Source organism: Polyergus mexicanus, unplaced genomic scaffold (genome assembly GCF_030449975.1).
Source record: "Polyergus mexicanus isolate NDT 795.1 unplaced genomic scaffold, iyPolMexi1.0 SCAF_10, whole genome shotgun sequence".
NCBI lineage: Eukaryota > Metazoa > Arthropoda > Insecta > Hymenoptera > Formicidae > Polyergus > Polyergus mexicanus.
In genome coordinates, this window is record NW_027223330.1 from 6,754,502 (window position 1) to 6,778,013 (window position 23,512).

The 23,512-nt window shown below is 37.5% G+C and overlaps 1 protein-coding gene across 1 annotated transcript in view; it reads right to left on the minus strand.

The window, feature by feature from the left end:
* The window catches only part of Dhc62b (Dynein heavy chain at 62B), a 962,114-nt gene that overhangs the window by 480,489 nt on the left and 458,113 nt on the right, over positions 1–23,512 (minus strand). The window contains exon 21 of the mRNA XM_070302893.1: positions 4,970–5,532. Coding sequence (XP_070158994.1) covers positions 4,970–5,532 — 563 coding nt within the window. The remainder of the gene's footprint in view (positions 1–4,969; positions 5,533–23,512) is intronic.

A 23,512-nucleotide genomic window follows, 5' to 3' on the forward strand; every position in this document is an offset into this window, starting at 1 on the left:
AGTGGTATGAGCAGTTATTCGAAAAGCGAAAGACTTGGATTCGATTTCCGATTCAGCCACTCGTATCTTGCATATTTTTTCAGGTACGCAAATATTGTTTTCTAACAATTATTTGTCGGGCTAGAAGAATATATAAATGCTCTACATAGATACGACAGAGCCACTGCCACGGAAGGGATGATTGCTTGGTTCCTGCTTCCTGCCGCATATCCCCTCCTCACTTTAACCGCAAGGGGTTTGTTTTTCGAAAAGATAGATATGTTAGATTTATGGCAACTGTCAAATAATGTTGTCGTTTTTGGGATAACTCCGCTTCCTGCGTTCGGATATTATTACCCGAGTTGTACCAAATTAATAAAATTTCTTTTTAATCAATGTTCTCCTATTTATTCGGATGTACGAGAATGACGCGATTCGCGAATGTTGAGCGGTTGTGTTGCGCACTTCGAGAGGTATATCGAGATCAATCCGCGGACGCAACGATATACGCATTAAATTACTTGATTGACAGGCAGATAAGCAGAAAAGAGTGGAAAATGATAGTGCTTTTTGTAGATCTAGAGCTGCGTTTGATTCAGTGGACAGGTTCAAACTAATTGCAGTAATATAGGAAAAAGAGGTAAGGAAAGGATGAGTATACAGAAGTGGGGAAATATTGAAGAAGACGGCAACTAAAGAAGTGTTTTGGACGGTTAGGGGGATGAGGAAGGATTGTCCACTGAGCCCTTATCTGTTTAATTTGTTGATAGCAGAACTGAAGGAGGAAATGTAAAAATGAGGTTTAACGCTGGAGGGTGGAAAAATTTATACGTTGGCATATGAGAATGATGTGCTTATTAGCAAAAGAAGAGTGGAATGAAAAGTACGATTGAGAGATTGGAGAATTATTTTAGAGAGGAAAGTTAGGACTGAATGTGCAAATGTCAAAAATAAGAAGATATAAAAAGGAGCAGAAAGAATTAAGAAAATTGAAGGTGGAAAGGGAAAAATTTAGAAGTTAGAAAAGAATACAAAGATTTAGGATATAAAGAAATGGAGGCTAGAAGGGGCGAACAAAGGAGTAAATAAAAAAAGAAGGCAATTTTAGATAATCTGAGGAAGAAGAAAAAATGATTTAGTGAGAATTATGAAAAGAGAGTGTGACTGTTTGACGCGTTAGGGTGATTGATGGTGATTTATGGGATGGAAGTATGCAAATAGACGAAAAGATAAAAGGTGAAAAGTCTACAGAAAGTATATATGAGATGGATATAAAAACTGAAATGGGAGAGTCCGATTCTTTATTTAATAAAGAAGACATTTCAGAGGGAGAAATGGAGAATAGTTTTGGAAAAATACGGTAAAAGTACGGAGAAAAATTTCGGAGAAAATGAGGAAAAAGTGCAGAAAAAGTATGGAATGCGGGGGGATCATCCCGATTGCGCACATTACCGATCGGATATAACAATATTTCCCGATCGGACACAGACCCAATTGGACACAGTTCCGATCCGACACATACTTTCGCAATCGAACACAGTTCCAATCGGACACATGTGGTTGCAATCGGACACCATTCCGATCGGACACAGGCCCGATCGAACACAGACGCTATCGGATACAGTCCCGATCGAACATAAACCTTGTTGGAAATATTTAGTTTAAAAGTAATTATTTGGAATAAGGCCTTTTCTGAATTTTGATATATATGATCGGATCTCTCGGTCAGCATATGCTTTACAAAGCAAAGGTCCACTCCATAATTGTTGTGTGGATGGGAAAGTGTATGCGTCGACGTTGCAACGATACCATTACTAGCGATCTAGCGGGCCGATCCACCGCGCGCTTTTCGAGGCTCGGCTTATGGCATCCCTAAGCTCCCACACCCGTATCGCGGCCCTACCGTAGGGTTGCCCCACCATGCGCCGACTCGCGTGAGTGGGAGGCCGGCCGCCGATATATAAGGCGGACTGGCGAGCATATCACTACCAGTTCCTGATCTTGAATCCTCTTATTAATTCCAGGTCCAAAACTACCTTTCGTATTAAACCAGGTCACGGGCTATCCGTAGTTATGCTGGGCTATCCGGTTGCTGGGATGGCGCATCCAACTCCGCGTTAAACCAGATTACGGGCTACCCGTGGTTATGCCGGGCTATCCGGTTGCTGGGACGGTGCATCCTGCTAGCCCGTAAGGCTCTACCGCGTTCTCCGCGTCTAGTTCAATCGCTTGACCGTTTGTCTGCTCCGCGACCTCTTATACTAATTTGGTCTCCGCGTCCAGATTCTAGTACCACTTTGTATCATTGCCGCGATCTGTTAGATTGTAAGACCCGTTACACTGTAAGATTGTTTCGTCCTCCGCGTCCAGATAGACCGTAAGACCACACTGTATATACCGCGCATTGTCATAGTAGAGTAAGTTAGCCGTAGTAGAATCTCCGCCATTGTCGCGCCGACTCCACCTTTATACACGGCCTTCGGACTGTAATAGCGCGCTAGTTCTTCTAAGGATAGGCCGCAGAATGCGCCGATGCCCCGTCCTGTTAAGGACAAGGTAGTCAGGCAGTTGAAACTACATCGAAAGCCACGCGAGTGTTTAAGATCAATTCTGTTCGTCTTAGTAAATATAACCGTAGTTGCTTGCATGCAAACACCGCGATCGCAAGAACACGTTCGCATAAGCCACGCCCGCTTCTCGAGCTCCACGCACACCAGCCAACGCATAGAACCGCTGTCGCAAACTCTTGTACGTTCTCGCATGGGTTGCATTGTAAATAATATAGATTTCGTGAACTTTTGCACGCATTATACATATACTATAGCCTTCAATGTTAAATATCTTTAATAACTATTTCAATAAACGTATTGTTCAAGTGATCAACATCGAGGAAAAGTGAGTTGGAGTTACTCCCTTCTCCCGAATCCTAGCACCAACGAGCCTTGATCCGTGGTGTCAAGAAAGATGAACCGTTACAACGTAATGGCTTCCGCTCCCCTCCCCCCATCCTAAAAAGTTTTACCGAGAGATCCGATCATATTTGTCAAAATTCAGAAAAAGCCTTATTCCAAATAATTACCCCGTTTTAATTAAATTACTGAAACCGATTTTTTTGCTAAAGCCGAGCGCAATTACTCAAAAATATGTATTCCACTGAAACTAAATATTTTCAACAAGGTTTATGTTCGTTCGGGACTGTATTCGATAGCGTCTGTGTCCAATCGAGTTTATGTTCGATCGGGCTTATGTCCAATCAGGTCTGTGTCCGATCGGGTCTGTGTCCGATCGGGATGGTGTCCGATTGCAACCATATGTGTCCGATCGGAATTATGTCCGATTGGGTCTGTGTCCGATCAAGCCTGTGTCCGATTGGGACTGTGTCCGATTGCAACAGTATATATCCGATCGAGTCTGTGTCCGATCGGGAAATGTTGTCGTGTCCAATCGATAATGTGCGCAATCGAGACACGCAAGCGTGTGTATGTTTATCGAATTTTTAATTATGCCATATATTCGTCAGAATTGTTATGCCATATTTTTGCCAGGATTGCTAATGTACGGCAGAATAATAAAGCGTATTTAGCGGTATAAGCCTCAAATCCATTTCTTCCCAACTCGTCTTCAAATCGTTTTGCGAAGATGACTAAGACGATGATTGAGACAACAATGATGTCTATATTGATATTATTACGACCCTCTGTTATGCTTCCGTGCCACAATGTTACCGTTCATTGTGGTAAAAATGAAGCTCTCCAGGGCGAGTGTGTTTTGGTCAACAACGGCGGACATATTAGAATTGAATCAGCTGTCGAATCGTTCGAGCGCATTACTGACAGCTTTATTCTTTTAAATTGTTTTTCTCACTGTTTCTCGTATTATCCTATCTTATAATAAAGCTCCTTAAATGTTTCTTGAATGAGTTTCTTTTTCTTAAAGTGTTGGTGGTCTTGCGCGCTTTCGATTAATCGATGTCGATGTAACAATATAAATTAGACAAATCAGATGTAACAATACAAATCAGACAAATCAGAAAAATGGATATCTCTGAAATAGATGGATTAATTACTGTCATCGTAATATCAATTTAGAAAAATACAATAATTATATTTCTCTATATACACTTTTTAAAAAATTTCTTGAATTAAAAATAAATAATTATTCCCACATTATAATCGAAAAAGCTGCTTACTATGGTACATGATACATATAGTAGCATTGTTGCTACGGAATTGTATTATTATATTATATACAGTAGAATCTCTTTAAATTCCCCGCAATTTTGATACTTCTTTGCACATATCTTTTTACGAACTAATATCATGGCTCCTTCCATATCATAGTAGTCCCGCTAGATGATGGAGTATGTATTTGTACATACATAGTGTAACAATTTCGTACGCACATCTGTGTTCATGCAAGTACACGACGATAGCGCAGTTTTGTGTTGTTTATGCTATCTTTTAATTTTTCTTTCCCAAAAATTTTTTGCTCCTCCATAGGGTCAAAATTAACGAGATTCTACCGTACTTGATGAGACCGCATTTCTTGATATACAGGGTGTCCCATAATTCGCGGATTACCCGTCATGTGCAGGTAGAGCAGATGAAATCGAGAAGAAAAGTCCTTTACCATTTTTTTCTATAACACTTACTAAAAGAGTTATTATTGAGTAAAGTTTAGCCAACCAGCGCCGATCTTTAGCCAGGCGCACGTTGGTGAGCCGCGCGCCTAATAGTGTGCGCCGCTGCACACTTCACAGCGCACGGCTCACCGACATGCGCTCAGCTAAAGGTTGGCGCTGATTAGCCAAATTTTACTCAATAATAACTCTTTTATTAAGTGTTATAGAAAAAAATGGTAAAAGACATTTCTTCTCGGTTTTATCTGCTCTACCTGCACATGACGGGTGATCCGCGAATTATGGGACATCCTATATAAAAGACATACATTGATTACATTAGAATTCCATAATTTCTTTTATTATTCTGACCTGTAATATTGATCATGAATCGGATCCTCACTTGGCAGGGAGATAGGATCAAAGGTCACACTGATAGGTAAAGGTGACTCTTGGCGCTCACCTCTCCATATACTTAGGTAAAACGCATCGAATTTATGTCGAGATTCAAAATCTAAAGTACCGGCCGTACCCCACACCATTGAGACAATTATGGCTGCTTGAAACCAAACTATCAAATACTGATCGAATATCTTTGGATTTTCCTCGACCGCATTTTCTATCAACATCTGGAAGATCGACATGGTTGACACGGCGCGATGAATTTGTCCGGCGCTTATAGTTGTCCGACATTCCTTTCTGATGAATTCTAAACAGAGATCCATTTGCCAATGAAATAGCTCGTTTATCACTTTTTCTTGATTTGCTGCCCAAATTGGATTCAATCCCAGAATCCATGATTCCAAGATAGGTTGCCAACCGAGAACAACTGGTTCCACATAGATCATGCCACAACGAGAAACCGTAGCGGGTGATGCGTGCATCAAATCCATTGTTTCAAAGATCATCGACATGTTATCGGTCATGTATATCACCTGTTCATATAATACATTTTTTGTGTTCCTAATTTTCATCTTTTTTATCTCCATGTACAGGATATCCCATTTTAAATAGTTCAGCCAAATATCTCAAAAACTTAACATAGCAGGCAAAAATGTTTCAGACACAATTTATAGGGTTTTAAAAGGAAAAAAAGTTGATAATATTGAATTTTTTAACTAAGATTATTTTTCAAAGTCGTGTAAAAATCAATCTTATTTTTTAGATAAGAAGAAGTATATTATATAGCAAATTCTAAAAAATTCCTCATTTTTGCGTAAAACATCTAAAACATATATGGCCTAAATTGAATAGTTTAGGAATTACTTAATAATGAAAAATATAACTTTGCTAATTTTCACTACATGCACGCGTGAATTTGTGTGTGTGTGTACGCACGTGCGCTTGTCGATGCATGTACATATACGCTTGCTTGCGTATAGATATGTATGTAAATTTTTGTACTTATTGTTAGCATTATCCAAAACCAATGACGAGAACGTGATAGATATCTGATCTTTTTGGTGTATATGATTAGTGTAATTCCCCTTGCCTCTCACATTCGAAGTACTTGATTATCGTTAGTTCTCTTTCTTTTTACGTTTAAAATGTTTAATTAACGTGATTCTTCTTGCTTCTCACGTTCGGAGTGCTTGATTATCATGAGTGATATTATTACCATAATATCTGAGAAAAAGCATTAAAGTTGTGAAACTTTAATTTATTATATTTCCTAAACCAATGCTGTCCGCCATTTTATTCTTGCAGCGAATTACTCAGGACACCCCCCCTACAACAAATCTAATTGTAAGTGACGATTAAATCGGTGAGGTGTGACCTTTAATACATATTTATCTTATGCTAATACCATTTTTGTTGCGTAATACAAATTAACATTTTATAATTGAGTATTTTGCAAAAATGTAAAACAGCGTTTATTTTCTGCAAAAAAATGATCTTATAAAATAGCCATTCATTATTCCATACCAGATATTTAGATTTCATTGATTGTGAAAAACTATTTGTCTATGCCATTGCGTGCAAATTTTTAGGCATACAGTAATTGTAGTGATTTAATTGCTCCGTATTGTGAAAAGTAGTCTCATCATTAAATAATACAAAATTTTAAAAATCTGTATCAATCCTCAATCTCCATTGCGTCCAAGGATAAAATTTTAATCTTTTTTGCATGTCAAGTTCAGTAAACGTCTATGTGAGAGTTATATGATAGGAATAAAAATGATGATTTATCTTACTTATATATGGAACAATTACAGATTTTTTTTAAATTCTCTTAAATTTATGTAAGAATTAATGGCGACAATTCCAAAAACGACGAGAACTTGAGAATTATCTATGACTAAGATCATTACGTGGTTTTATTCGTCTAATAATATGTCTACATTCTCATATTTTAACATATTACCAAACCTCATTTCTAGAATAAATCAGTTTAATTTTAAATACTAAAATGAACTTGTTATTTTAGCCTACATTTTTTTACAATAATATTAATATTAATAGAAAAAATTTGTGCAATTAATTGCCAATAGAAAAGAAATTGTATATAATGACAAGTTTAACAGTAGTCGCCGATAGTTTTGACAGTAAAAAATTAAAATAAATAATTTCATCGCGATAAAGCTATTCATTGAAAATTTCAGCATAAATGCAATAGCTAAAAAATGAATAAAAAGGATTAAAAAGTTTATTTTTGGATCTAATATTTTAGATTAGCTCCGGATTGAATTTTTAATTTTTTTACTTGATTCTATTTTGTTTGATTTATATAAATCTGAATAAATAAATTAACAATCAAGACATTAATAGGGCTCTTCTCTCATGGAAAGATTCAAACTTGAAATTTCGCGAATTATTAAGAGTTAAATATAGGATGGTAATGCATCAGTTTCATAGAAAGATTAATTTTTTTTGAAACTGATTAATGTGTACAAGGCATGAATTTTTCTTAGTATTATACTAAATATAAATAAACTTCAATTCAAGATTTTAATAAATTTCTTTTACTCCCCTGAAAAAGTGTAGGCGAAAAAAATATTGAGGCAAAGTCGCTGAATCAGGAATCGAACTCGAATCTTTTGCTTATCGAGTAACTGCTCTTATCAGTGACAATAAGCTATTCAGACCTGACACCTCAATACTTCTCATTTTGCCTACAATTATTTATTAATAATAACACCATCTTTTTTTCTCTCAGCTGGCGACTAACCGGCCAGAACTAACAATCAAGAGATTAATAAGACTTTTCATATAAAAATACAAATTTGAAATTTTGCGAACTATTAAGAGCGAAACACAGAATGGTAGTGCATCAGTTCATATCAATGTATATAATATACAAATTAAATAGTAAAAGTACGGGCTCACTGATAATAATCAAATTGTAAAAAGAGGAAACTAAATACGAGCAAAAAAACGCAGATGTAATTGCGCGTGCATGTACTAACAGAACATATGAATAAATACAATAAATCAAGCGACGCGGTAACGTAGCAACGCCAAGTAGATAAAAAAACTGGATCCAACCATTGAGAGACGCTGCATTATGTCGAGGTGCTACCAATAGCTTATCCAGAATTTTATGTCAAGTAAACTTTCGATTAAAACCTCAGGAACCAAAGCCGTAATAAAAAATGTAACGGCATTTTTATGACATAATGTGGAAACAAGTTTTCGATTGCGATCAGTTCGAATAAAACCCGCTGCATACAGTGCTTGTTTTCTTGATGGATCGCTTGCTTAAAGCTGTAATGACAGCTATGCTGGGAACGATGATGGAAAGTGACGTCACTGAGGGCCGCGCTGCTGGCTAGATTACAAATCCTCATAAATTGAATTGCTTCTAAGTACTTGGCTAGTTGATTGATTTCATATTTAGTTTCTATTTTTTTATTTTTTAGGGGTTTTTTATTTTTGTAAGGGAAAATTTTTATAAGTTATTTTTTAGATATGTACTTGGCGTGTTTCTTTACCTTTGTGAGGTATTTTTAATTGGATATTAATTTCGTGTGATTTTTTAATATACTAATATACTAATAAAAATTAAGAATAATTACAAAAAACAATGATATCTAACTAAAAAAAAATTCACAAAGGTAAAAAAAATACGTCAAGTATATATCTAGAAAATAACTTATAAAAAATTTTTCCCTACAAAATAAGAAACTCTTAAAAAATAAAAAATTAAAGCGAAATCAATAGTTAACTAACCAAGTACTTAAAAACAATTCAATTTGTGAGGATTTGTAATTTGAAATAGTACCTGTCATGAAATCAATCTCGTATTTATAGAAATGTTATAGACAGATTCTCTCTGTATAATTTTTTTTTTATTTAATCCCCAGGTAATTTACAATCTGTCGTATAGGACAATAAGTAAATTTTATAAAACTATAGTAACTTGTGGAAATTTCCCTATTGGTCAATGCAAAAGATCAAGTTAAATACTTAACTTGTTATTAACTACTGGGATTTATGCAAACTAGGTAAAGCTTAATTGCTGATTCCCATCACGGGTAAATTATGCATTAACAGTTAGATAGTAACTGGAAAGATTACTAGTTAAATCTTGACCAAAGGTCACTAGGTTTATAACGTTTTAATCTGCGTTTATCAGTTTTTCGCTAAGAAGGTTTACTGCAAAGTCATTTGGGTGTAATCTTAGAGCCTCATATTATAATTTTCGCTATGTTTTTTGATTTCTTCTTTCACCGAAGGAATCTTGAGGTCTCCTTGAATCAACTCATTAGGAACAAACCATGATGCTTTACTATGGACCTTAGAACTTTCGATTGGAGTCGCTGCAGAATTTCAATATTTGAATTGCTAGATGTACCCCAGAGCTGAATTCCGTAGGTTCACACCGGTTTTAATATAGCTTTATAGAGTGTAAAATTTAGTTCTTTAGCGTGAGTTTTGACTCGCGTTCCAATAACCAGTACATTTTGTGCAACTTTAATCCCAGTTGTTTCCTCTTCGTCCAGATGTGATTCCTTCAAGACAGGCGCTGATTACGATGAATTCTAAGATATTTAACGTTATCCTTTTGTGGTAGAACTTTATTATTTAAGGTCACCGATGGACAGGTGTCCCTTCTCATTGTAAATGTAACGTGCGTACATTTTGACTTGTCAATTTTGATTCTCCATTTTTTTAGCCAAGGCTGGATTTTACTTAAAAATGCCTGCAATTTCTCTGAGGCGATGATAGCGTTTTTACGAAATGACAGTATGACTGTGTCGTCAGCGAAGATTGCCATTACAGCATTATTTGTTAAAGATAGATCTGATGTGAATAATAGATAGAGAGTAGATCCGAGGACGCTGCTTTGTGGTATCCCAGCCTGTATGGGGTATCATTTTGTGAGTGCTTAGTTATATTTAACCAGAAAAGGTCTGTTGCTTAGATACGATTTTAGTAATTTGTAATAGTTGTGTGGCAGATATTGTTTAATTTTATAAAGCAAGCCAACGTGCCACACTTTGTTGAATGCTTGAGTCACGTCGAGCAAAGCAGCGGAGTAAAATTCTTTTCCCTGCAAGCAATTATTTATTTTTCTTACTATTCTGTGCACTTGTTCGATTGTTGAGTGTTCTCTGAATCCAAACTGATGATTAGAAAGCAAATTTGCTTCTTGCAGGATTGGTTTTAGTCTTTTTTTTTAAAGTAATTTTTTGAAGACTTTTGATAACATTGGGAGTAAGCTGATTGGTTGATGTTACTCCTACTGGATTTTTTTCAGGTTTAGATAGTATTACAATTTGTGCCACTTTACAAATGTTAGGTACAAAGCTGAGCCTCATCGTCGCATTGAAGAAGATGGTTATTGCCCTGAATGCTTTTTCTGGTAGTTCCAGTAGCACTTCACCATTTAATAAATCGAATCTAGGCGCCTTCTTTAGATTAAAATGATTTTTAATTGTATCCTTTATTAATTTGACTTTGAAATGTCTTATTGACCGATACGTATTCAGTGAGCCTTCAAAAAATTGGTAAATTTCCTCTTTTTCATATGCGTCAATTTCTGAATCGAAGGGTTTGAAGACTTTTGCCAGATGTTCAGCAAAGGTTTCGGCTTTATCAGTATCGCTTCTTGCCTAATTACTATTTGATAATCTGATTGGTGGGATTGATTGTTGTGGTTGTTTTATTTTTCTTGTGACTTTACACAATAAATAGTCAGTGGCAACCGTGGCTGTAAAATTTTCAAGATATTTTTGTATGACCACGTTTTTTTTGTTATGGAACAGTATTTTTAGTTCCTTTGTCGCTTTGTTGAAATTAGTTTTATCTTTGACCGATTGCGTAAGCTGCCATTGCTTCCTAATCTTCCGTTTTTCTTCTAGTTTTAACGTTAATTGAGCTATATTATTCTGTGGCTTGATTACCGGAATTGATTCCCAAGCTGCTTTCTGTATTACTTTAGTAAAATTTTCTATGGCCACTTTCAGTTCTATTTCAGACTTTAGAGAGATTTTGCAGTTGAGTTCTTCGTTTATAATATTTCTAAAGTATTCTTTGATGTGTTTTATTGCTGAGAATAACGTTACTAGTAATGGAGATTGATCCGATGGTCAAAGCAAGACTCAATTGTTAAATAGCTAATAGTTAAATAGGGCAGTATACAAGATTGTAATTGATTCTATCCAATCCTACGTATATACAGATAACGTACATAAATGCGACTGTGTCTAATCAGTTTTTAATATTGTTACGTCCGCGGATCGATATCAATATTTCTTGAACATCCGCACGGAATGACGTCCGTCGCTAGACTAAGATGACGACTCTCTAAACAAGATGTCGGCTGTTGTTTTTCAGGGGATGATCTCCTAGAGACGGATACAGCAAATTCAAGAATAGACGACACGTAGAGACGAAACATGAAGGGTGCATGCAACAATATGTAAAGAATAGCAATAGAAGTGTGAAATTTTAATTTGTTATATCTCCTAAACCACTGCTGACCGCCACTTGATTCTTGTAGGGAATTACTCAGAACATTCCCTCCTACAACATATCTAAGTGACGATTAAATCGGTGAAGTGTGACCTTTTATGCATATTACCACGATTTCTTCTAATCCATTGCTGAAATTTACTTGCAACTTTCGGATTTCTTGACTTACGTCTACTGCTCTCCTCTTACTACTCGGATCTTAGCAACGCAGCGCCGGATGTTCGTAACTAAGGAGCGCGTCACTTAGTCTCAGGAACGTGCGTATCAATGTAATAGAGCAATACTCTAGTAGCAAATGTTCTCACTAAAATTTTGTATTTAATATTTTATTTTGTATTAATAATAGAATAATAATTATTTTTATTATTAATACGAAGTAAAATATCAAATTTTAATGAAAACTTTTGCTACTAGAGTATTATGCTATTACATTTGTGACACGCACGTTCCTGAGACTAAGTGACGCGCTCCTTAGTTACTAGCGTCCGACGCTGCGTTGCTAAGACCCGAGCAGTAAGAGGGGAGCAGTAGACATGAGAAGAAATCCAGCCGAAAGTTGCAAGTAAATCCCAGCACTGTTCTAATCGATATCATATTAAGCAAAGTTAGATTATATTAGCGAAACTGAGCGAATGTTTACACTTGAGTGAATCAGTGCATTATCAATTAACATATTTATGATAAATACATTGTTGGAAAATGATTATGGAAGCATCGAAAGAATATTTGGAGATTTTGACCATGTCTTTGATAACGATAAACTGGCAATTATACACGCATTTATGTATAATGTTTATTTATACAATTAATATTAACAGGGGAGAGGCGGCAAATTAAAAGCCGAGCGCGGTAAGTGACAAATGTTGTGCGTGTATCGAGTCATGACCTACAGCAACGACGAGAAAGTATAGCGAATCCGGTTCCGGCCATGAAGGAAGAGATTCCTTGGATCACATAAGTAGAGGCCATTTTAGTTTCTTGACCAAACAACAATTGTATGTAACACGTTTATAAAAGATGTTAAATATAGTAATAAACGTTGGAAATGAAAGCAATACCGCGAATCAGTAAACGCAAGACACAACTGTTAAATATTAAAATCCAAAGGTCAGGTATATAGAGAAAAACAAATACAGATTTATTTATGAGAATAGAAAAATACGTGTTTGTGACGTGTCATTGCGTGTTAAATTTAGATTCTAAATTTGGGATAAATTCTCCTATTGATGTATGCCTGATATAAACTCTCCGTGTCGTTCTGAAGATTTAAACTGTTAGTTTGTCGTTTTATAAAAATCATCTCCGACATCAAGCGCCTTCCATAGATGTGTTCCTCATCCAAGACTTCCACATTATCTTATTCAAACTTGTTTGAGATTCGAACGGTTTTCGCTTTTTGTTTAAGATATTTAAACGGTAACCGTTAATAAATCTAACACGAGTGAATAAATAACGTTACGTTCAGCTGATCGTAGCGTGCTCGTGCGTTGCCTTTCGGGCTGAAAAACTGTGATAAACAGCAAGTTCTCGAACGATCGACGTCGAAAAACCTTGTTATTGCCATCGGCAGAGTGCGAGCATTCGCAGTTGATCGATTTAGTCTGCTAACGACGACGATTCGAGCCGATTGAAATTCATCGATCTCTATTTTCTCTTGTTGTTATTCTCGCTCGTGTCGTTTCTGTAGTCGTTTAAAATTCGTTATGAAGTGTCTCGCATCCGATCGCTTCTCATATTTTTGTAGCGATCAATTCGTTAATGCTTTAGATATTATTCTTTACTTCTTTATTCTTAAGATATTGTGAAAGTGGCGAGTTCGAGAGTCGACGAGACTCTCCGAAAGACCATCCGGCATCCGGGTTCAAGATTTCCTACCTCGCAAGAGCTTCTAGCAAGAAGTTCTTCAAGATTTTCAAAACGCAGAAAAAGGCAGTAAAAGAAAGGACATATTTGAAGATTTTCGAAAGTAGTCGCGGAATACGCTATATCGTTCGCTCCCGGTGTATTACAATAAAGCTTGTATTAAATTTACGATCATTACGTGAGTGTATCATCTAAACCCGTTCCTCCAGCGGATCTTCTGATTTGCGTTACACTCATTCCTCGCTCAAGTCTAAGCGTATCTCAGTTTCGGGCAATGCCGTCGAGGTTGACTCCCGAACAAAACTCATAATTATTCAATTCATTATTCAATCTGAGGTCCGTGATGACGGAATGTTGTGTAGTTCTCCTTTTGATGAGATTTCGGTGGTTAGCTACTCGACTTTCTAGGAGTCTGCTTATCTGACCGACGTAAGATGCATTCACAATCCTTACAAGAGATTTTATATACCACGTTACTGCGTTATTCTTCGAGTAAAATGTCTTTATACGCATACAAAGAACCCCGCACTAATCATATAGAAAATCTGTCCCGGTCAAATCAATTGGTTTTAGGGCGCACGAACTGTGGGTACATGTGCACATGTAACCAGCGTATTGTGGTATTTAGGATATGCACGACACCAGCCCAATGTTCGTTATCCCTCTTCATCATTATTGAACACAATATTAGATGCCGCTCAGAGACCACCACAGCAGGATCCAAATAATGAGTAATATACAATAAGATCATTTCTTTTATTACCCCACACATACACACACACACATACACACACAGCAGAGAGAGTTTGGAGTCAAAAAATACTACGGGAATGACGAACCGTGGGGTCCTTATCTCTGCTGTGACACAAAGATTTTTGTTTACGGAGCTTTTCAAGGTCATTCAAAATTCACAAATAATGTCACCAACTAACAGATTTTGTAAAACCCTACTATGTTTGTTTCAAACATTTTTCAAAAAAATCAATACCTTCCGAGATTTGACTATTCGGCAGCCCAAATTTTTCATGTTTGATTGGTTATAACTCGGTAACTGTCCATTATTGAGCTTTGTGCCCATTACATCTTTTGTTCAGTAGGTCATAAGCTACAACATATGTAAAAACCAATTGATTTGACGGGACAGATTTTCCATATGATTAGTGCGGGGTTCTTTATGCAATTTGTTCATATCGGTGTATGATAACTTAATTCTTCGATCACGGGCCACAGGCTTGAATTGCTCCAAAATTGTTGGAACGTATGGGATGTTAAAAAATTCATGAGGTTCAGACACTTCGTCGCTATTAATCATTGTACTCGTCTTGTCAAATTTGAGTTCATTATCTGTAAATATCAAAGTTTTTAGGCATTCTTGTACTGTATTGATTATGAATTTAAGTGAATATCCATTTGTTAATAATGTATTGATAATGAAATGCAGATTTTTATGGTGGAAGCTTGGATGTGAAAGCCGGAAAACACTATTGATAAGGCTGATGGCAGTGCCTTTTTGTGGCAGAAATGGTGTCGAGACTCAAAATGCAAATATCTACCTGAAAAGGTAGGTTTGTCATACCAGTCAAAAGTTAATTAACCAATTAATGTTCTGTCTCTGGCCGCTAAGGAAAAGAACTTTTGGGATTTGTATATCCAAAGAATTAGGATCCACGCTCGAAATAAGACACTCCAGGACGTTAGATATAACATAGTATATTTTACAAAATTTATTACACTGTTCACTTGTTTACGATTATAATGGTCGGAAGCGATACGTATGGTATTTCGATACTGTGCGATTGTATTACTGAGCAAGCGAGCGAACGAGCGATGTTGATGAGCTGTGTTACTAAGCTAGCTAGCATGCATCTCGCGCATATTATATATCTTAATTAATTAGGTCGTTGATTAAGGAGGAGGGTGGTCCTGACCGGAACATGCCTCGTGCTTCGGTTGTCTCGTCAGTTGTTTATTCAGCTTCCGAGACTTTGACTGTGACTTCCTTCTCTTTAGTAACATCTCTTACTTTTATTTTATTAATAATCTTTTATTCTTTATTCTTTCTTAATTACTTTTCCTTACTTTCCTCTTTTCCTGATTTTAATGCTTTGCTTTAATCAGCTTTTTCTTAATCTTTTCTGTTCTACTTTACTTGTTTTATATTTTTATATTAAGAAATTGGTCGGGTTACGACATTCCTCCCCCTTTGGAAAAAGAAAATTAACTATACGTGAATTTTCGTCCACATATTATTTCGCTATACATTTTTTGCATTTTTAATTATTTTTTATGATTATTTTATTTTCATATAGCATTGCAGTGTTCGTTATTGCGGTGTCGATTTCTATCTTAGCTATTCTATTCCATCTGCTTGCGGTACTGTAAATGTGCTCTTGAATTATTTTTGATTTGCACATCGGATTTAGTTTCTGGCAATTTTTTATTTTTTGTCTTACATTTTTTCTTATCGTATGTAATTGTTATTATGGTATTTATTATTATTATTCCTATGCAACTTGAAGCTACGGGATATATAATATGTTCGTTAGTAGGAAAATAATTGTTATTTAAGTCTTCGTTTGTTTCGTCAAGTCTTTCGCTTACAAAAAGAGGGCGCGATTTTGGGGTCACCGAATTTAAAAAAGTTTTTATATAGTGTAGCATACTACCAGAAGAGTACTTGAGCAAAGCGATTGGGCGCAACGCTCAGCCATTTTCAAGAAAAATTCATTTAAAAAATACAGAGTTCCTCATATATCGGCTCCGTTAGATCGATTATGGAGAAGTCGGCGTAGCTCGGGCGCTAAGCGCGTGACTATCACGCAGCAGATCGGGGTTCGATTCCTGTCTCTCGCATATTTTTCTCATTTTTTTACCATCTAGCAACGAATGTTTATTTATATAAAATAAAGTTAATTTAACTAACAATTTTGTTTTTTCTTTTAAATTTGCATTTTCCAGAGGCAATTTTTTTTTTAATTTACTCCGAAAATGGGCATAATTTTTAATCATCTTAAAAACATTATTTTATACATTGTAGCCGATGTAAAATGAAGCAAATAAAACGCCATTTTTGAACATATTTATAATTTAATACAAAAACTAGTTAATTTATCATAATTTTGTTTGATATATAACTTTTGCCTCAACTTCGTTATACCGCTCCGACCATAATATTTTCGTACCTGATTTGACTGCTAATAGTTTCTGGTCCCCTTCCAGGAGACGAGTCCGTTTCGTTCTTGACCCCACATTTTTTAAACTTGACGATGTTTGTTATAAACAGACTTTCGGCACTCCCATGGGCTCTTCGCTCTCCGATCATTGCCGACATCACTTTACAAGTTCTGAAGACAAGAGCTGTTGAGACTCTTCCGTTTAATTTATCCTTTTATTATAGATACGTGGACGATATCGCATTAGCTACTTCCTCCTCTATGCTTAATGTTGTGCTGGATACCTCCAATACTCTTTCCACCCAAGGTTACAGTTCACGTTGAAGGAGAGAGTCGACAACCGACTCAATTTCTTAAACGTGACTATGGTTCTAAATAATAATTTTTTAACTTTTGACTGTTACGACAAATCTACCTTTTCAGATAGATATCTGCATTTTGCGTCTCCACATCCTTTTGCCACAAAAAAGGCATTGCCATCAGCCTTATCAAAAGAGCTTTCCGGCTCTCACATTCAAACTTCTACCAGAAAAATCTGCATTTCGTTATCAACACATTATTAACAAATAGATATCCACTGACATTCATAATCAATACAGTACAAGAATGCCTAAGATCTTTGATATTTACATATAATAAACTTAAGTTTGACAAGACGAATACAATGATTAATAGTGACGAACCGTCTGAACCTCATGAATTTTTTAACATCCCATACGTTCCAACAATTTCGGAACAATTCATGCCTGTGGCCCGTGATTTAAGAATTAAGTTATCATACACCGGTATGAACAAATTGTGTAAATTTGTTCATGCGTATAAAGACATTTTACTCGAAGAATAACACAGCAACGTAGTATATAAAATCTCTTGTAAGGATTGTAAGGATGCATTCTACGTCGGTCAGACAAATAGACTTCTAAAAACTCGAGTAGCTGAGCATCAAAATCTACACAAGAGAACTACACAACATTCCGTTATCATGGACCACAGGTTGAATAATCATGAGTTTGAATGGGATAATGTGGAAGTTTTGGATGAGGAACATATCTATGGAAGACGCTTGATGTCGGAGATAATTTTTATAAAACGGCAAACCAACAGTTTAAATCTTCAGAGCTCACACAGAGAATTTACATCAGGTGTACAGCAATATCGTAGAAAATTTATCTCAAATTTAGAAAAACAACGCGCGATGACACGTCATGTATTTTCCTATTCTCATAAATAAATCTGTACTTGTTTTTCTCATCAATGTCATGACCTTTTTGATTTTAATATTTGATAGTTGTGTCTTGCATTTACTAACTCGTAGTACTGCTTTTTGATGGTTGAAGTAGGTCGCCTCCATTTTATTTCCGACGCTCATTATTACAATACATATGTAATCGCTGTAATCGTATGTCTGCCTATTTGTTAATTTATATACTTTCTGTTGATCCACATGTTTTTTGTCTATTTGTACAGTAGATGCTGAACATGGTCCAATACCTAGGACCGAAACGTTCACAATAAATGATTACAATAATTAAAATATTTGCGGGACTTCCGTTTCCGGTACGTAGAGTGTGACACGTGTGTATGTGGAAGGTGCTGTTTGACGGTGGTTGAGAGGAGAATTAGAGGGGCGACGAGAGAGAAGGGTTGAGTGAGAGCGAGTGGAGGTGAAAGAGCGAGTGAGGGAGTGAAGGGAGAACTGGGTGTGAGAAGGGAAGGGAATAAAAGGGCATTTACGAGCCGGCGGTTAGAGGCGAGTGGGCACGGAGTATAGGATAGGTAGAGCGGTAGACGCGACGGAGCGCTAGGGAAACAGCGCGCGATAGGGGAAAGTGGGGGTAGCGCTAAGGAGCGGCAGAGCACGGAGCAAAGAGAGTAGATAGAGGGGAGACAAAGACAGTAAAATAGAGAAGAGAAGGAGAGTATAAGTAGAGAAAAGGAAACAAAACAAGAAGCTGGAAAAGGGAAATAAGGATAGATAAGCAGGGGAGAATGGAGAAAGGTGGGATAAAACAATCGAAAGAGAGAAAAGGAAGTGTAGGAGATATATCAGAGTTTTTGAAGAAGAAGAGAGAGAGAGAGGATAAGAACGGAGAGGAGTCTATTTTTAGATCAAGTAAAATCATAGTAAGATCACCAAAAGCAATGGGGGAGAGAAAGGAGGAGGATAGAGAGGGATGGGAGAGGCAATTGAGGGAGGAATTAAGAAAGGACATAATAACAGGGGTAAAATTGCTAGGAGAAGAGATAAGAGAGGATTTAAGAGAGATCAAAGATAGTTTAGTGGGACAAGGAGAAGGGATAAAAAAGGAATTGGAAAAGATAAGGGAGGAATTTAGAGAGAGGGAGAGGGAATGGGAGGAAGAGAGAAGGGAAATGAGAGGAAGGATAGAAAATCTGGAAAAGAAATTAGAAAAATGGATAAAGGAAGGGAAAGGAAGAGTAGGCGAGGAGGGCAAGGAGGGAGCAGGGGTAGTAGGAGAAGGGGAATTAGAAACAAAAATAAAGGTAATAGAAAGAAAATTAGAGCGGAAGGAACGAGAGGATAGAAAGAGAAATATAGTAATTAGGAGAGTAGAAGTGGAAAAAGGAGACGTAAGAGGAGGAGTAGAAAAGATCTTGGAGATACTAGGAGTAAATATAAAAATAGAGAGTGTGAAAAGAGTTGGAATAACGACGGAAGGAGAGAGAGGAATGGCGGTGGTGACGTTAGGGAGCATGGAACAGAAAAGACAAGTTATGGAGAATAAGAAAAAGTTGAGGGGAAGAGAGGAAAGGATAGAAGATGATTTAACATGGGAGTAAAGAAAGGTTAGATGGAGGCTCAGGGAGATAGCCAGGAAAGAGGAAGGAGAAGGAAGGAGGGTACGGATAGGTAATGGGGGATTGCAAATAGATGGCAAATGGTGGAAATGGAATGAGGAAGAGGAAGTATTGAAAAGTGAAAGAGGGGAAGTGAAGGGGGAGAGAGTAGGGTATAGGAGAGAGAGACAGGGGGAATAAGGGGGAAGGTAGTTGAGAGGGGACTAGTACTAGAGACAGGGGAGAGGGAGGGGAGGACAAGTGGGAGAGTAATAAGGGGAGGGAAGGAGAGGAGAGGGGAAACAGAGAGACGTGGGGGGGGGCGGTAAGGAGAAAGAGATATGGAAGATAGCTTTCTGGAATGTAGCAGGTTTAAAAAACAAAGATAAGGGATTTTGGGATAGGATTGGAGAGTGGGATGTCATAGTACTCATGGAGACATGGGTGGACGAGAAAGGATGGAGGGGAGTAAAAAACAAGTTACAGAAGGGTTTTAAATGGGGGGTGCAATACGCGAGTAGAAAGAATAAAAAAGGAAGAGCAATGGGAGGAATGATAATGGGGATAAGAAGGGAAAGGGAAATGGAGACAGGAGAAATTGAAACGACGGAGGAAGGGATGATGACGGGGACATTGAAAAGAGGAGGAGAGGAATGGAGAATAGTGGGAGTATATGTGAACGAGGACTTAGAGAGGAAGATAGAGGGTTTAAAGAAGTGGATGGAAGAGAGAGAGGAGGAAGGAAGGAGAATAATAATAGGAGGTGACTTTAATGCCAGAACTGGAGAAATGGGAGGAAGGGTAAATTTGGGGGAGGAAGAGGAAATTGGAAAGAATAGGAACTCCAAAGATAAGAAGAGTAATAGGGAAGGGAGGAGATTGGTGGAGATGCTAGAGGAAACTGGATGGAGTATAGTAAATGGGAATATAAAAGGAGATGAAAAAGGAGAATACACGTATACCGGGGGGAGGGGAAACACGGTAATAGATTATGTATTAGGAAATGAAGGGATATGGGAAAAAATAGAAAGATTAGAGATAGGAGAGGACATAGACTCGGATCACCACCCGGTGATTTGCTGGATAAAAGGGGAAGACAGTTGGAAGAAGAAAAGGAAAGGGAGGCAGAAAGGCAGGAGAGGGGTTTGGAATGAGGAGGGGAGAGAGAAATTTAGGAGGGAAATAGGAGAAATAAATATAGGAGGGGAAGAAGGAGGGACGGAAGAGGAGATAGAGAAAATGAATGAAAGGATAAAGAAGGCCTTGGAAGAGAGCGAGAAGGGGGAAGGAAAGGAAGAGAAAAGAAAGGGGGGGTGGTGGGATAAGGAGTGTATAGAGAAAAAGAAGGAAGTAAGGCGGAAGTTGAGGAAATGGAGGAGAGGAGAAGAAGAGAGAGGAAGGTATAGAGAGGAAAAGAGAGAATACAAGGAGATGTGTGAAAGGAAAAAGAAAGAGGAGGGAGAAAGATTAATAAGGGAAGCAGGAGAGGCGAGAACGGAAAGTAAAGTATGGGAGATAGTTAATAGGGAGAGGAGGAAAAGGAAAGGAGTAGAGGAAGGGATACAGATGAAGGAATGGAAGGAGTATTTTATGGGGTTATTAGGAGGAGTAGAAGAAAGAGTTCGGAGAGGAAGAGGGGGAAGGAATAGAAGAGAGATGGAAAGGGAAATAGAGTGGGAAGAAATAAATAGGATTATGAGTAATTTAAGGCTAAATAAAGCTATGGGGTTGGATAATATACCAAATGAAGTATGGAGATACGGGGGAGAAGATATAAGGAAATGGGTATGGGAAACGTGCAACAAGGTATGGAGAGGAGAGGGATGGCCAGAGGGATGGAAGGAAGGGATAATAGCACCGATTGTGAAAAAAGGAGAAGGGGATAAAGTTACGGATTATAGAGGAGTGACGCTTATGTCAACGCTGTATAAAATATACACAGCGATTCTGGCAGAAAGGTTAAGAGAGGAAGTAGAAGAGAAAGGTATAATACCAGAGAATCAGGCAGGATTTAGAAAGGGAAGAGGGGTGATGGACAATATATATGTATTGAATTATCTGGCGCAAAGACAGATTAGTAGGGAAAAAAAGAAATTAGTAAGTGTGTTTATAGACCTGAAAGCGGCTTTTGACTCAGTAGATAGGGGAGTGCTGGTAAGAGTCTTAAGGGAAAGAGGAGTTAGAGAGGGACTGATAGAAAGGATAGAAGAGGTGATAGGGGAGACAAAGAGTAGAGTGAGGATAGGAGAGGAAATAAGTGAAGAATTCTGGACGGGTAGAGGAGTGAGACAGGGTTGCCCATTAAGTCCGGTGTTATTTAACATAGTAATAGCAGATATGGAGGAGGAAATTGCCAGGGGAATTTGGGGTGGAGTTAAGTTGGGAGAGGGGAAGATATTCTCCATGGCATATGCAGACGATATAGTGCTGTTAGCGGAAGAGGAAGATGAGATGAGGGCAATGTTAGCAAGGACGGAAAGATATATGGACAATAAGAGACTGGAGGTGAACGTATTGAAAACAAAGGTCATGGTATTTAGAAAGGGAGGGGGTAGGAGAAAAAGAGTAAAGTGGATGTGGAAAGGGAAGAAGATAGAGGAGGTTAAAGAAATAAAGTATTTAGGATACGTGTTTCAGGCAAATGGTAGACAGGAAGGGCATGTAAAAGACAGGGTAAGGAAGGCGGTGGGAATTATGGGGCAAGTATGGAGTATAGGAAAGAGAAAATTTGGAAAAGATATAGGGAAGAGGATCTGGCTTTTTGATGTATTAGTTTGGACGGTGTTAAGTTATGGAGCAGAGGTATGGGGCTGGAAGGAGAGGGATAGAGTAGAGAAGGTAGAAGAAAGATTCTTAAAGTGGTTACTAGGAGTAGACAGGAGAACACCAGGATACATGGTAAGGGAGGAATTAAAAAGAGATAAACTTAGAAGTAGGGCGGCAAGAAGAGCATGGAATTTCGAAAAAAGACTAGAAGAAGGGAAAGGAGGGGGTTTAGCGAAGGAGTGTCTGGAAGAAATCAAGAAAAGAACAGAAAAGGAGAGAGGAGTGTCGGAATGGGAGAAGGAAAGAGAGAGATATTTCAGTGAAAAAGGGCTAGAGAATTTGGCATGGAATAGAGAGGGAGAGGGAGGGATGATAGAGTATGAGGAAGTGGAAAGGAAAGACAAGGAGTTACAGAGGGAGGAGAGAAAAGAAAGAATAGAGGAGTCGAGGTTTAATAGATGGTACACGAGAATAAAGAGTGAGGGAATACCAAAGTATTTAAAAAAGGGTTGGTCGGAGAGGAGGTGGGGAAGGGTGACAAGATTTAGGCTAGGTAATGAAATGAGGGAAAGTAGGTATTGGGAAAGTGAAGAGAAAAAAGTATGTAGGGTGTGTAATAGAGAGAGAGAGACATGGGAGCATGTATGGGAGGGATGCGGGAGAGGAGAAGGAGAGGGAGAGGAAAGCTGGCAAGAGGCGGTGGAAAGAATATTAGGAGAGGAGGGGGAGGGGGAAGAATGGATGAAGGAAGTATTGAGGAGAAGGGAGGATAAGGCAGAGGGGAGGGAGGGGGAGGAAGAGAGGGAGTGAAAGAATGAGAGAGAGTGATTGAGAAAGGAAGGAAGGAGGAGAGAAGGTGAAGTAAAGGACTAAAAACCGGAAGCGGAGGTCCAAAATAGGTTAAGAAGAGTTAGGAATTTAGCGTGTGTGTGTGTATAGGCAGGAAGGAAAGATAGAATAAGGATAGCATAAGTTAGTTTAAGTAGTTTAAGTAGTATAAGTTAGACTAAGGAAATGTATGTGAGACGCTAAGGGAGGTAAATATTTGTAACCCCTTTGGGGAACAATAAAGATATTCTATTCTATTCTATTCTATTCTAATTAAAATATTTGCGCAATTATTACCGCGCTCGGAGCTTAATTTGCCCGTTTCTCTCCTGTTAATTTTTTTTGCGAGAGCCTTTTCTTTTTTCATATATATATAAATTTATTATTTCATTATTCTGTATGAAGTCAATTGATAAAAATGTGTATTCAATGTTGCTTTATATTTTTGGTAGAATTCCTACAAGATTTATTTTGCTACATAAACATAAACTTATTGCTTAGTCATTTATAAGTTAACTTAAAAATATTATTTATGGATTAATTACATTTATATATAAAATATAAATAA